The following is a 14,116-nucleotide window of genomic DNA, read 5'->3' on the forward strand; positions in this document are numbered from 1 at the left end:
TTCTCATGGTCAATTTATGTTATTACCATTAAAACTCGAAATTATATAACTTGGTATAATCCATTCAATGCTTTTTACAAATCAAAAGGTTTCAAGATGACATTTTCATGCAAGTCAATTGTGATGTTGACAAAGATGGAAAAGAGTAGGGGAGAAAGGGCAAATATGTGTGTTTGTTTGTGACAAAATGAATTAAGATTCAACAAATGTACAAATAAATGAAGTCCTACACATCATTTAGGGATAAATATATTTAATTTTGTTAGCTAGAAAAATACAGTAAGATATTGGTTTCCAAGACTAATTTTTATGAAAGGTTACCATTGGTCATTCGGACAAAAAGGTGCTTTGAATGCAATTTAGGTTCCTTTTTACCTTTCTACATTAATAAACTGAAAAATATTTAAAAATCAGTGTACCATACTTTCTGAAACGGCTTAATTATGAGTATGCAAGATAGATGCACAGTTTCCAGGCATTTAAAGACTTTTTAGTTGCAGTTAAATACATTGTGATTTAATTGCAGAAAACAAGGAAAGGGTTTCCACAGAGAAAAAAACACACCTAACCTATCATCTGAATCTACATTTAGGAAAGAACAAGTGATTTCGCTTACGTGGCCATTTCTCTGTTATTGTTAGATCGAGAAAAGGCTAACATTTGTTCAGCATACCGCAGTGCATAGATAAAGTAAGGATATACAGTTGCTTTTAAGCTCACACTTTAAACGGTTTTACAGGCTTATATCATTTCTCATTAATCAGGTAAACAGAAATAAACATGGCTTATATCATGAGTCTTAAACCTCAACCCCAAAATATAACATTTATGGTTTTTATAATTGTATTCCATGCCTATAAAGAATCAACAGAGGTGTATATTTCTTCTTTTATCATATCCTCCGTAAACAGAATTAAACTACATCGTTCTTATTTAATTTCACCCCAGTATATAGATCCATAATTGTTATTAAATACCTTCACCTACTGTTACAGAAATAAACAAGGCATGAATAATTATTTGTCACAGATGCTTGCAGCTATAGTATAAAGAACCTCTATCTATACATAATAAGCATAATGCGTATTAGCACAGAGTTCCGTAACCCTATAAAAAATGCAGGCAATAAGCTAAGTTCCTGCAAAAGGTCAAGGAACTCCAAAGTGGCCTACAATATCCCAATTATGTCTTAGAGTAGAGTACTTTATGTGTTATAGTACAGTGTGGTGCCCTACTCAATTTCAAAACATTCCTTTCAACCGTTTTACATTCCCTAAGTACCTGTGTACTATACCATAGTTTGCAGTGTGTGTGTGTGTGTGTGTGTTTCATCTACGTTGGAGTTACAAAGCCTCTACCTGTAGAAACAGAGATATTCTGAATTGTATATTATATTTTTGTAGATCAGTTTCAAATTTGCCACCTCATTCATGAATGGGTTTTTGCTCTTGTGCAGTATTTGTGTGGTTTTACGACTGCCTCCAACACAAAAGCAGCAGGAGTAACCAAGAGAAAAGTGTACATGAGAGTCTTTAGAGCCCTCTTCACAAATTTCTGAAGGCCGAATCATGTATTAGGACACTAAAGAAGTAGTTCAAGAGTTGAAAACTTGCACATGGCAGCCACTTTCTCCAAGCCTTCTGTTCTAAAGTGGGTGGAGTGATTATGATTTGTGGGATGCCTACAACATGTCTCAGTTTAACTGGAGAAGATGACGTCTTCATATGTGACTAGTAGTGCATCTGTGCAGTAATTTTTGGGGACAGTAAGAGTTTTTCATTGTATTTCTAATTACTTGGGCACCAGGACCCACACTTAGGTGGCATGGCGATGTGACTGGACCGAAGCGAGCCAAAGATGATGTCTGTTGCATAGTTGTGGGCATTTGGATGCGGCTTAGTTGTGATATATATGAACCAACATAATTAGTGAGGTAGAAGTTGAAGGGGCAGCTTCACATCCTGGGAAGACAGATCTTACTGCATGACAGTGTGACAACACAACTAACCTCAAGCAGGAAACCCTCTGCACATATTTTTTGAGATATAGAAGAGTTTTAATTCCATGCTTAAATAGACCAAATAAAGGATAGAGCTTTTTTTAACCTGAGAATTAGTACAGCCTAACTCCTTTGTGAATAGCTATAAACCATGTACATTATGCACTTTGAGCCACAAGGATTGTTTGTAAAATGTAACCCGCCTGCACTTTTTGCATAGGCAGCAGGCGTGCACGATTCACAGACTTACACATACCGGGTGCAGTAGAAGCAACAAGAGAGAATGGGTACACAAAATAAGTAAAAGCTCAGGAAGCAGAAGCTTACCTAACATACACAGAACAGGCTCAGTATAGACTGCAATATTGTTTTTTTCCAGCATTAGCAACATGTACAGCTTGGAGAGAAGAACAACAAAAAAACAAGCAAGCTTCCCTCAGCCTCCACATTCGCCTAAAACGTCCAGGTTTATCCGTTCTGGGCTGCTCTCCTTGGTCACAGTGTGAAAACAGGAGGCATCTGTGTGGACAGCTGCTAAGATACCAGGAACACTCATGTTAAAGTGGGTGCTCCATTTTTGAGAAAAAATAAAGTTAAAAAACATTTACTAGCAATTGAGCAGGGCTGACCACCTCGGGCCCATGCACAATCCTAACCGCCAAAAATAATAAAAGAAACGGGCCACAAATGGTCCATCAAACGGGTGTGCTGTGCATGGTTTTGTTGGATTTTCTACTCTCAAAGTACCTGTTCAGCATAGGAATAATTTATGAAATCATCAGGATTACAAAACTATTTTCCTTAAGATGTATTTGCAGGTCAGTAAAAATTTGTGAAACTAACACAGCAAGGCCCAACAGGGATACGAGACCCATGGCAAGTACTGAATATTGCCCTGTTTTTCTTCCTATTCCTTAATAATAAGTGTAGATCTGTAGCACCAGGTATCTGGTCAAAGGTATCTGTTATTTCTGGTTCCTGTTTTATACAGAAATTTAGAGGTGTATAAAACACATTTACATTAACATGAGTTTTCATCTATGGAATACACTGATAAAATGTCCACAAATTAAAGCTGAACATTTAAAAAGGTCTATCTGCTTATCCATACTCCTACTAGACTTACTTTCTACTTACAATTCAACATTTAAAAGTAAGAAGTAAATATGCCTAATTTGCAAACGGTACCAGGAGTTCTTGGCCCATACTGATCATTGCATAAACCTGAAGCTGCAAAGCAGGGTCTATAATGGTTATCAAGTATCTGAAAGGATGGGGTCAGTCGGAAAAAGGCTAAAGCACTCTTAAAGCCTCACATGATACTTTTTGGAACATTAATGGTTTGACGAAATTCATTTTGGAAGTATGATCACATGGCTAAGAACCACACAGGAATCCGGTCCAAAATAACTCCGCAAAGGTCAGGCTGGGAGTGCTCTCTGGGCATGTGTCATAGACCTCTTACATCCCTCCATCTGGCATTGTTTAAATGATGTGTAGATTGCCACTTCTTTACCGTCCAACCTGTTGAGTTAGGAATGAATACCTAAAACGTCAGGATCCACCAACCAAGGATTCTGATGCAGTAGGGATCTATAAATTCCTGGGTCTCATTTTCTCTGCCAGTTGAAATCTTTGCTCACTGTGGTTTCCTTTGCTGGTGCTCATTATGGCATGGCAATTGCCTTGCTATGCAAGATGTCCATGTAGCTAGGGGGTCTGCATGCCTTAGTTTTCCAGACTGTTATTGGTAGCAATTCCAAGTCTGAGTAACAAAACAAATTGTTATTTTTTCTTGATTCCCTTTGTGCTGCTTAGTACAACTTCACAACTCTTGTGGTTACGAAGTGTCCAATCACCAACGTGCTTCCCACACACATTGACTCTTAACAGCATATGATTGGTTGCAGCTTTCCTGAGGGCCTTTGTTCTTTGTTTTAACCTTGCTAATAGTTTTTTGTAAAGGTGCTTCTGATTACTTTTGAGACTCTTGTGCTGCTTGGCAGTTTTACTAGCTCTTGCCTCACGGTTAAGTTCAGTGTCACATTGTTTTGTTTCAGTGTGTTTTCTGCAATATGTTTTTCATGTGTCTTCACAGTAGCTTTCACTGCAGTGTGAAAGCAAATATAACTGAGAAATCAGTTAGCTATAATTAGGTGTCTGTAATAACATATCAGTTGCCCTACCTATGAGGTCCAGTCTTCACCAGAGTGGTTTTGGGTGATTCACTGTAAATACAATCTTCTATGTTAAGGAATGCTTAGTTTCCTCACTCTGCCCAAAAAGTCAGTTAATCCCTTGATCCAAACACTACCAAGGACAATTTATATTGAAATGTTTTGAATCAGGGCATTAAACTCCACATGGTTAGGCTGGATTATCTTGCCCCATGGAAGACAGTGAGTCAACTGTCCTAACTCAGCAATGCCCATCAGGAGGAGCAGGGACAGACTATTAATTCTTAAAACACCCCCTGGCTTCAAGTTGACAATGCCAATGCCCTTTACTCAAGGTTTTTATGGTTCTGAGATGCTGTGGGTTGATGGGTCTCGAGTTTGAGTTTCATTTGTTCCTGCCATATGAGGCTATAATAAACTGCAGACTACTGCTTCCAAAACAATGGGCAGGATCTACAGAGATCTGCAGTCAGCATCTGGGATAATGCAAATGTTTTCTACCATGCGCTTTTCGTATCACAATCTCTGGCAGCCAGTGTTTCTTTTACCAGACTATTCTCTAAAATTCTCTCATACTTCTCCATCCATTGCAGAACATGTTAGAGAACAATCCAGGCACCTAAAAGCCATTAACTGAATGGTCAGTTTAAAATACAATAATCTCCCTCCACCCCAAAAAAACAGTATTGTACATCATGCACTCAAAAATCTGTATTACAGAACAGTTAATCACAATTTGGGTTGAAAGATCTACTGCTAAATAATTTGGTGACCAAAACAATCCGTCAACGAACCGAATGCAATGAATCTATTTACTAATTTGTATTACATAGGACTGACATTGAAACAACTTCAGCATGCAAGATGCTCAAACAGGACTGAGATTTTTTTCAGGAGGCTGGAGCAGGTTCTAATGCCTTGATATAGTGAGTGGTCCTAGAAACAAATGAGCTCTCTCGGACCGGAAATACATTCCTTTTTACTCACTTAAACTGTAGTGTGATACCCTGCAGTCAAGCATAGGGATGGTGCATACTGATGAAAAAGAGTATGTGACAAGACAGCAGGGAGATGGGCTCAGGAAGCTGATAGAGACACTAGAAAAGACCAGGTACATAGAGTGAACCCACTGACATGTCCACAATGCCAGAATCCCAGCAAAATGGAGGCAGATGATGGAAATGAAATGCAGGTTGTTCGCGTGCAAAATAATCTAAGTTAATATCCATCCTCCACTTCCTCTACAGTATGACAGAAGAGATGGTCTTCATACACCTGGCGCTCCAGCACACTGTACGATGCATGACAAGTTGGGCACTTCAGGGTGTGTTTTGTGTGCATGTGCACTGCCAACCTGTATTCCAAGACCTTCTCGTCACATAATGGACATGACACAGTGTCCTAAAACACAAAAACAAAGTCGTTTTTTAGTTTACTTTCACAGGGAAAAAGAACAAGAAGCAGACTAATTGATGGATTATTTTACGAACTTTGAAAATGTGCAGATTTGGAGACTGGGTAAAACAGGGGGAACAGGTGCTTCAAGCTTAGTTTTCAAATTGATTATACATTTATAGCATGATTAATTACTTGTGATACATACCAGCATAGATTTTCACTTTAGAGGATGCTGTGCTGAGCAACGTTTTAAATGCACCCACATAGTAGAGTGAATTAAGAGAATTAAGTACTTAACTATTCGAATTTGCTAGAGGTAACATACAAAGAAATTCACCAAATCCATGCAGCCATATGTCTGCCAAAAGGGTTGGGACATCAGGCTGCCGGAGTGTGTGGTTCTTACCTAATCGCTGGTCCCAGAAATTCCCAGGCAAGTTGCTGCCACTGTCTATAGACCGGCCTTGGGACTACGGTCTTTGTGTCATGGAGAAAGAGAAGGTTCCTACTGACACAGTGCCCTTTTTAATAAGCATTTTGTTTTAAATTTCTTTTTAAAAACTCATATTCCTAGCAATTTCACCCTAGAGCATACCTGAGGAAAGAGGTTTGTTAAGCAGCAGCAGACTCCACAGTGCTGGTCACTAGGGTCTCATGCTTTACATTCAAGGGTGCCTTAAACCCCGAAATCCTGTAGCACAATTTTACACCCTTTTATAAATGCGCCCGTCTATTATCCACCACCCATAAGTGCAGTAGACCCTATTTCTGGACTTCATCTCCCAATGTACCTTTGTTTTACTGATGTTGCTAGGATCCTCTATAGCACAGGTATGAATCACAAAGTTGTGCCAGCATGGGTGATAAGGGTGGGAGGCCTGAGACATGGGGGTATGCCTTGGTTCTAATAGACCTGCCAGAGGCAGTGTTTGGGGAGATATGGCATTAACTGTAAGAGATGCTACTGCAACCGATTCACTCCCTATTAGCACGTGCACCTAATTTTACAGGTATCTTAAAGTTGACTGGTGTAGCAAAACCTGGATAACTTTCAAATAGGAAACTCAGCCCCTTGACCAACCAACTTGTATCTAGGGCATGGTGTCTATGAATATGTTGAAGAATTGTGGAGCTGGTTTATCACCTCCAGCAAGGAAAATGTTACTTACCAGGAGACATCTGTTCTTGGCATGTAGAGCTGTAGAGTCACATGCTATGCATAGATCGCCATCTTATGTTGGGTCCGGATGTTTGCAGTTTGTTTTACTTTGAAAAAGTCTTTCCAATCACAAGGCCGGTGACTCCTCATTCCGGTGATAGTCCACATGGGCATCAACTGCATTGTTAGACTGTTTGCCGGAATAGGGTGAGAATGGAGTTAGTGGTGTATAAAGAGATAGCCATGCGTATGTATGTAATAAGTATAGAATTGAAAAATTGTAATGCAACAGGTACAGTACCTGGGGAGGCGGGTGAGGGCATGTGAATTTACAGCTCTACATGCCAAGAACAGATGTCGACTGGTAAGTAACATTTTCCGTTTGAGGCATGTCAGCTATGCATAGTCTATACAGCAGTTGCTCCCAAAGCAGTGGTTAACCTGTAGCTGTTGCAGTTGTCTGAAATAATGTTTTGAGTACTGCTTAGCCTACATTAGCCTGTTGTCTGGCTAGCACAGCTATACAGTAGTGTTTAGTAAATGTGTGTGGAGTAGACCATGTTGCAGTTTTACAGATATCTGCACTGGGAATGTTGTAAAAAAAGCCATAGTAGACCCCAATCTGCGTGTGGAATGAGCTCTAGGGGGTGTAGGTAAAGTTCTTTTTGCTTTAGCATAACAAATTCGGATACATTTTACTATCCATCTTGCAATGCCAGACTTTGAAATTTCACTGCTATTTGTTGATTGGTTTTACAAAATAGTTTTGTCCTTTCAATAAACTATTTGCTGACTTGCACATCGAGGGCTCCGTGCAGCGGATCCATCGCTCACGTGACGCCCTCCCAACGGCTGGCCACGCCCACCTCCAGGCCACGCCCCCTTCCCGCCCTTCTTAAGCGCCAGCTAGCGAGCGCTCATTTGGTTCTATGCTCCTGAGGCGGAAGCCGGGAGACGCTGCATTTTAAAGTGTGCAACTTGTGTTTTTATACCTTACCTGCTGCTATTTGCTGACTTGCACATCGAGGGCTCCGTGCAGCGGATCCATCGCTCACGTGACGCCCTCCCAACGGCTGGCCACGCCCACCTCCAGGCCACGCCCCCTTCCCGCCCTTCTTAAGCGCCAGCTAGCGAGCGCTCATTTGGTTCTATGCTCCTGAGGCGGAAGCCGGGAGACGCTGCATTTTAAAGTGTGTAACTTGTGTTTTTATACCTTACCTGCTGCTATTTGCTGACTTGCACATCGAGGGCTCCGTGCAGCGGATCCATCGCTCACGTGACGCCCTCCCAACGGCTGGCCACGCCCACCTCCAGGCCACGCCTCCTTCCCGCCCTTCTTAAGCGCCAGCTAGCGAGCGCTCATTTGGTTCTATGCTCCTGAGGCGGAAGCCGGGAGACGCTGCATTTTAAAGTGTGTAACTTGTGTTTTTATACCATACCTGCTGCTATTTGCTGACTTGCACATCGAGGGCTCCGTGCAGCGGATCCATCGCTCACGTGACGCCCTCCCAACGGCTGGCCACGCCCACCTCCAGGCCACGCCCCCTTCCCGCCCTTCTTAAGCGCCAGCTAGCGAGCGCTCATTTGGTTCTATGCTCCTGAGGCGGAAGCCGGGAGACGCTGCATTTTAAAGTGTGCAACTTGTGTTTTTATACCTTACCTGCTGCTATTTGCTGACTTGCACATCGAGGGCTCCGTGCAGCGGATCCATCGCTCACGTGACGCCCTCCCAACGGCTGGCCACGCCCACCTCCAGGCCACGCCCCCTTCCCGCCCTTCTTAAGCGCCAGCTAGCGAGCGCTCATTTGGTTCTATGCTCCTGAGGCGGAAGCCGGGAGACGCTGCATTTTAAAGTGTGCAACTTGTGTTTTTATACCTTACCTGCTGCTATTTGCTGACTTGCACATCGAGGGCTCCGTGCAGCGGATCCATCGCTCACGTGACGCCCTCCCAACGGCTGGCCACGCCCACCTCCAGGCCACGCCCCCTTCCCGCCCTTCTTAAGCGCCAGCTAGCGAGCGCTCATTTGGTTCTATGCTCCTGAGGCGGAAGCCGGGAGACGCTGCATTTTAAAGTGTGCAACTTGTGTTTTTATACCTTACCTGCTGCTATTTGCTGACTTGCACATCGAGGGCTCCGTGCAGCGGATCCATCGCTCACGTGACGCCCTCCCAACGGCTGGCCACGCCCACCTCCAGGCCACGCCCCCTTCCCGCCCTTACGGCCGCCTTTATCTATGTGTCAATATAGAACGCGCAGCGGACGAGCGCAGCGGGAGCGCCGACTTCGCGCCGAAGTCGCGCATAAGTCAAGCCCGTCTGCGCCCGTCCGCGGCCGAACGGGGCAAGGGGCACGACGCTATGCCCAAATTATATCATATTCCTCCAAAGACCTTATCGCCCTCCAAGGCACCTGGCCACTTCCGGACCCTGTCCGTAGACTCGTCGATTCATTGGGCCTTGCCCCCACCCTCCCTGCACTGCCGCACTCCCCGCCGCAATCTCCCCTCCCACCCTGCCTCCCCTGCCCTGACCCACCCCCCTCCACCCCAGCTCTGTCCGTTATTCTACTCAATACCAGGTCGGCGGTCAAGCATCACCACGAGCTCTTCGTCCTACTCGATACCGAGAAACCTGACCTACTGCTCTTGACCGAGACCTGGTATTGCGATACCTCCCTTCCCGCTCTCCTGGCCACCCTTCCACCGTCTTACGTGGCCCTACGTGCCGATCGACCGGCCGGCAGGGCGGGCGGTGGGGTCGCACTAATTACTAGGTCAGACCTGCACTTCCAGTTACTTCCCTCTCCCCCTATGGCCCCTGTCGACTTCCTGGTGGCCCGTTCCCTCCAGACCGCCCCTCCCATCACTTGTCTCCTCATGTACCGCCCCCCTCAGCCCTCGCCTTCATTTCTACCTGCCTTCCAAGACCTGCTGGCAAATCTGGCGGTCAACTTTGCCTCGGTTTTGGTGCTGGGGGATTTTAATTACTGGCCCTCAGACCCACACGAGTGCTCCGCCTCAAAAGAATTTACCGAATCTCTGTCTTCCCTCAACTTTGTCCCACACATTTCTGTCCCCACTCATTCTCACGGGCACACACTTGATCAGGTCTGGGCTCTTAACCTCCCTCTGGCTTCGGTGGCGGTCTCCCCTTGCCCTTGGTCCGATCATGCCCTCATCTCTTTCACCATCCCCCACAACTCATCCCCCAAAACCCCGCTTGCCAAAAACACCTGGGCGCGGAACTGGAACAGGTTGGATCTCCCCTCCCTGACCTCCCTGCTTCACAATTCCATCCCCCCCCTCTCTGGCTTATCATCGGCCTCACAGGCCAAGGCCATTAACACCTGGCTGGCTGGAGCCTGTGACTCAGAGGCCCCCTTACGACGCATCTCCATCCGCCGGCTTAAGGACTCTAACCGATGGTTTAACGACCATCTAAAAGAACTTAAGCTGAGCGTTCGGAGGGCGGAGAGGCAGTGGAGGAAGAACTACTGCCCGTTATTAAAAACCCACTTTCTGACACTGTTGGCTGATTACAAATCAGCAATTCTAGCTGCTAAGACCGACTACTTCTCTATGAGAATAATGTCGGCCGCCAACAAACCCAGGGCTATTTTTGACATCGTAAACGACCTGGCGTTCTCAGATCGAGCCTCGCCCCAAATCCCTCCTTCCCAGCTTCTCTGCGACCAATTAAACAACTACTTCGTGGATAAGATCACCAATATCAAGGCCAATATCCCTCTACCCTCGCCTACCTTCGTCGATCCCTCCCCCCCCCCAGTTCAAAATCATCTCACTGTCATCCCTCCCCTCACTCAGGAATCCTTTCTGTCGATTCTTCCCAAAGTTAAATCTGGGTCACCGGCGGATGTCTGCCCTGCTCGCATCCTACAGCAAATCTATTCTAGCTGCCCTGATCCCCCGATTGCCTTCCTCAACAGCGCCTTGGCACAGGGTGTGGTGCCCCCGGTACTAAAAGCAGCCACCATAGTACCCCTGCTGAAGAAACCCGGCTCGGACCCTTCTATCTCGTCCAACTTTCGCCCCATCTCCCTGCTGCCCTTTCTGGGCAAGGTGATGGAACGCCATGTTACCGCGGCTCTGAGCACCCACATTGAGGCGAATGGGGGGCTGGCTTCTCGTCAGGCAGGATTCCGCCCCAGGCACTCAACAGAATCGGTCGTAGTCGCCGTCCTAGACAACCTCAGAAAGGGCATGGATGACAACAACCACCAGGCACTGGTCCTCCTCGATCTTTCCGCCGCCTTTGACACGGTGGACCATACCATCCTACTCACCCGTGTCAAGGCGGCTGGCATCGGGGGATCAGCCCTTGTCTGGCTCTCCTCCTTTCTGAGGGACCGCACCCAGGCGGTCCGTCTAGGCGACTTCACCTCCACTCCCCTCCCTGTCACTTGTGGTGTTCCCCAGGGTTCCTCTCTCTCCCCTCTTCTCTTCAACCTTTATATCTTTCCTCTCATCTTTGCTCTCCAGCAGTTGGAGGTCACCGTCTTTAACTACGCGGATGACCTCCAGCTCATCTTTGATCTGTCCCCCTCTTCTCTCTCGGTCTCCAATTTCCAGTCTACTATGACATTCATCAGGGACTGGATGAATCACAACCACCTTAAACTGAACCCTGATAAAACTGAGCTGGTTCTCACTGGTGGTTCGTCCAGTCCCTGGAACTCTCTTTTCTGGCCCCCCTCTCTTGGCCCTGCACCCTCCCCCTCCACCACTGTCAAAACACTGGGTGTAAAAATGAACAATCAGCTCACTCTTCACTCTCACATCAGCTCCGTGGTCTCCTCCTGTTTCCTCACTCTTCGAACTATCCGCTCTGTCTCCCGTTTCTTCACCCCTCAGGCCCTCAAGACCATCATGGCCGCCCTGGTAATCTCGCGTTTGGACTACGCCAACGCTCTTTTCCATGGCATCCCTGCCTATAGTTTGCGTAGACTCCAAGCCATCCAGAACCAGGCGGCCAGACTGATATTTGGCCTCCCACGTTATCACCACTCCACCCCCCTCCTAAAGAAACTCCACTGGCTCCCCGTGAAACAACGTTCCCTCTTCAAAATCGGGTGCATGGTTTTCCAGGCCCGTCAGGGCACTGCCCCTGCTTTCATCACTTCACTTATCAAACCCTACGTCCCCGCAAGAAATCTCCGGTCCTCCTCCAAGTCCCTTCTCCTGATCCCCCGTTTCTCGCGCAAAAAATGGGGTGGATCCAATTTCTCTACTCTGGCCCCTTCCTTTTGGAACTCTCTCCCTGATAACCTCCGCTCCGCAACTCAGTACCTTTCTTTCCGTGGAGACTTGAAAACTTTCCTATTTAGCCAGGCTTTCCCCGCCTAAATTTTCTCCCCGGTCTTCCTTCCCCTCAGCCACTGAACCTTCAGCGCCAAGAAACCGCAAGGTGTATGCTGCGCTTTACAAGCATTTTAAATTAGAAATTAGTAATGTAATGCTCTTTTAACATCAAATGTGTGAAGAGCTCTTTCTGCCACCAAATCTGGTTGTAGGAAGAATATGGGTAAATCTACAGAATGGATTAAATGAAAGGCAGAAACTACTTTCAGTAGAAATTTTGGGTTGGTACGAAGAACCACTTTGTCAATGTATAAGTGAAAAAAATGTTTTTCTATTGAAAATGCCTGAAGCTCACCAACTCTCCTCAGTGATGTAATGGCTACTAGGAAAGCAACTTTCCATGTGAGAAATTGCAGCTCACATTTGTGCAAAGGTTCAAATGGTGGACCCACTAACCTGGTAAGGACAATATTCAGATTTCACGTCGGTGCTGGTGGGAGTTTTGGTGGAATCACTCTTTTTAGTCCTTCCATGAATGCTTTAATCATGAGGATTCTGAAAAGACAAAGATGCTGCCTGTTCTGCAGATATGCAGCAATGGCAGCTAGATGTAACCTTATAGATGTGTATGTCAAATTTGAGAGTTGTAAACGGAGTAAGTAACATATGATGTTTTGTACTGAAGCATCAAGTGGGTTAATGTGGTTGTTATTGCAGTATATTACAAAATGCTTCCATTTGGCTGCATAGAAAGCCCTAGTGGTAGGTCTTCTAGCCTCTTTAATGATATTTATACAGTCTGGTTGGAGGTTTAGATAACCAAACTCTATGACTTCAGGAGCCAGATTGTAAGATTGAGCTGCTTTGAATTTGGATGCCGTATGTCTCCATGGTTCTGAGTGAGGAGACTGGGCGCGAGGTGTAACTTTTGATGTGGAACTACCGACAGTTCTAGCAGGGTTGTGAATCATGTCTGCCGAGCCCAAGTAGGAGCAACCACGATAAGAGTCAGGGATGCTTGTCTGAGCCTCTGAACCACTAACGGAAGGAGTGATAGAGGCGGAAAAGCGTAAGGAAACCTCCCTGACCAGTTCATTAATAGGGCATTGCTTTTGGATTGTGGATGTGGATACCTGCAGGCGAAGCTTGGGCATTTTGCATTGAGGTGAGTCGCAAACTGATCTATTTCCGGAAACCCACATATCTGGAAAAACGGAAGGAGAACTTGAGGATGAAGTTCCCATTCGTGGATCTGTTGCTTTTGCCTGCTGAGCAGGTCTGCTATTTGTTTACTTTCTCCTGGTAGGTGTTCTGCCATGAGATAGATCTTTTGAGGAATGGCCCAACTCCAAATCGTCTGTGCAAGATGTGACAGTTGGAAAGAGTGTCCCCCCCCGTTTTTGTACATAGTACATTGCTGTCATGTTATCTGTACGAATCAAGACAGCTTTGCTTTCGAGGTGGGTCTGGACAGCTTTCAGTGCTAGGAAAATTGCAAGCAATTCTAGGTGATTGATATGCAGCTGCTTCTTTTCCAGACTCCACAGTCCTTGAACAGTTAGAGTCTGGAGATGTGCTCCCCAACCTGTTAGCGATGCGTCTGCTGTTAGAATAGTCTGTGAAATCGGGTTGATGAATAGCCGCCCTTTGGACAAGTTTTGTGGATTCCACCACTGCAGAGAGCGATGTGTGCGGCAGTCCACCAACAAAAGATCTTTCAATTGACCCAGGGACTGATTCCACTGAGGAGCTAAACATTCTTGAAGGAAACACATTTGAAGTCTTGCAAGTGGGACTATTGTGATGTAAGACACCATCATTCCTAGCAACTGCATGAACACTCTTGCAGGAAGCGATTGGTTGGCTTGGAATTGGGAGACTAGGCTTTGAATATTGTGTATTCTGGTTGCAGTTGGAAATGATAGTTTTTTGGGTATCTACATTGGCTCCCAAGTATGTCTGAGACATGGAGGGCTGCAGATGTGATTTCGCCAGATTGACTATGAAGCCCAGACTATGTAACAGTTGTAGCGTAGTCTGTGTGTGCTGGAGACATTTTTATA

The 14,116-nt window shown here is 45.7% G+C and overlaps 1 protein-coding gene across 4 annotated transcripts in view; it reads right to left on the minus strand.

Annotated features, from left to right (window-relative positions):
- Positions 1 to 236: 236 nt before the first annotated feature.
- CALCOCO2 (calcium binding and coiled-coil domain 2) overlaps positions 237 to 14,116 on the minus strand; it is a 428,938-nt gene continuing 415,058 nt past the window's right edge. For all 4 annotated transcript variants that reach the window (XM_086924246.1, XM_086924247.1, XM_086924245.1 and 1 more), the window contains exon 14: positions 237 to 5,577. In XM_086924246.1, the coding sequence (XP_086780372.1) occupies positions 5,395 to 5,577 (183 nt within the window). In that variant the 3' untranslated portion in view covers positions 237 to 5,394. The remainder of the gene's footprint in view (positions 5,578 to 14,116) is intronic.

Source organism: Lissotriton vulgaris, chromosome 5, assembly GCF_964263255.1.
Source record: "Lissotriton vulgaris chromosome 5, aLisVul1.2, whole genome shotgun sequence".
Lineage (NCBI taxonomy): Eukaryota > Metazoa > Chordata > Amphibia > Caudata > Salamandridae > Lissotriton > Lissotriton vulgaris.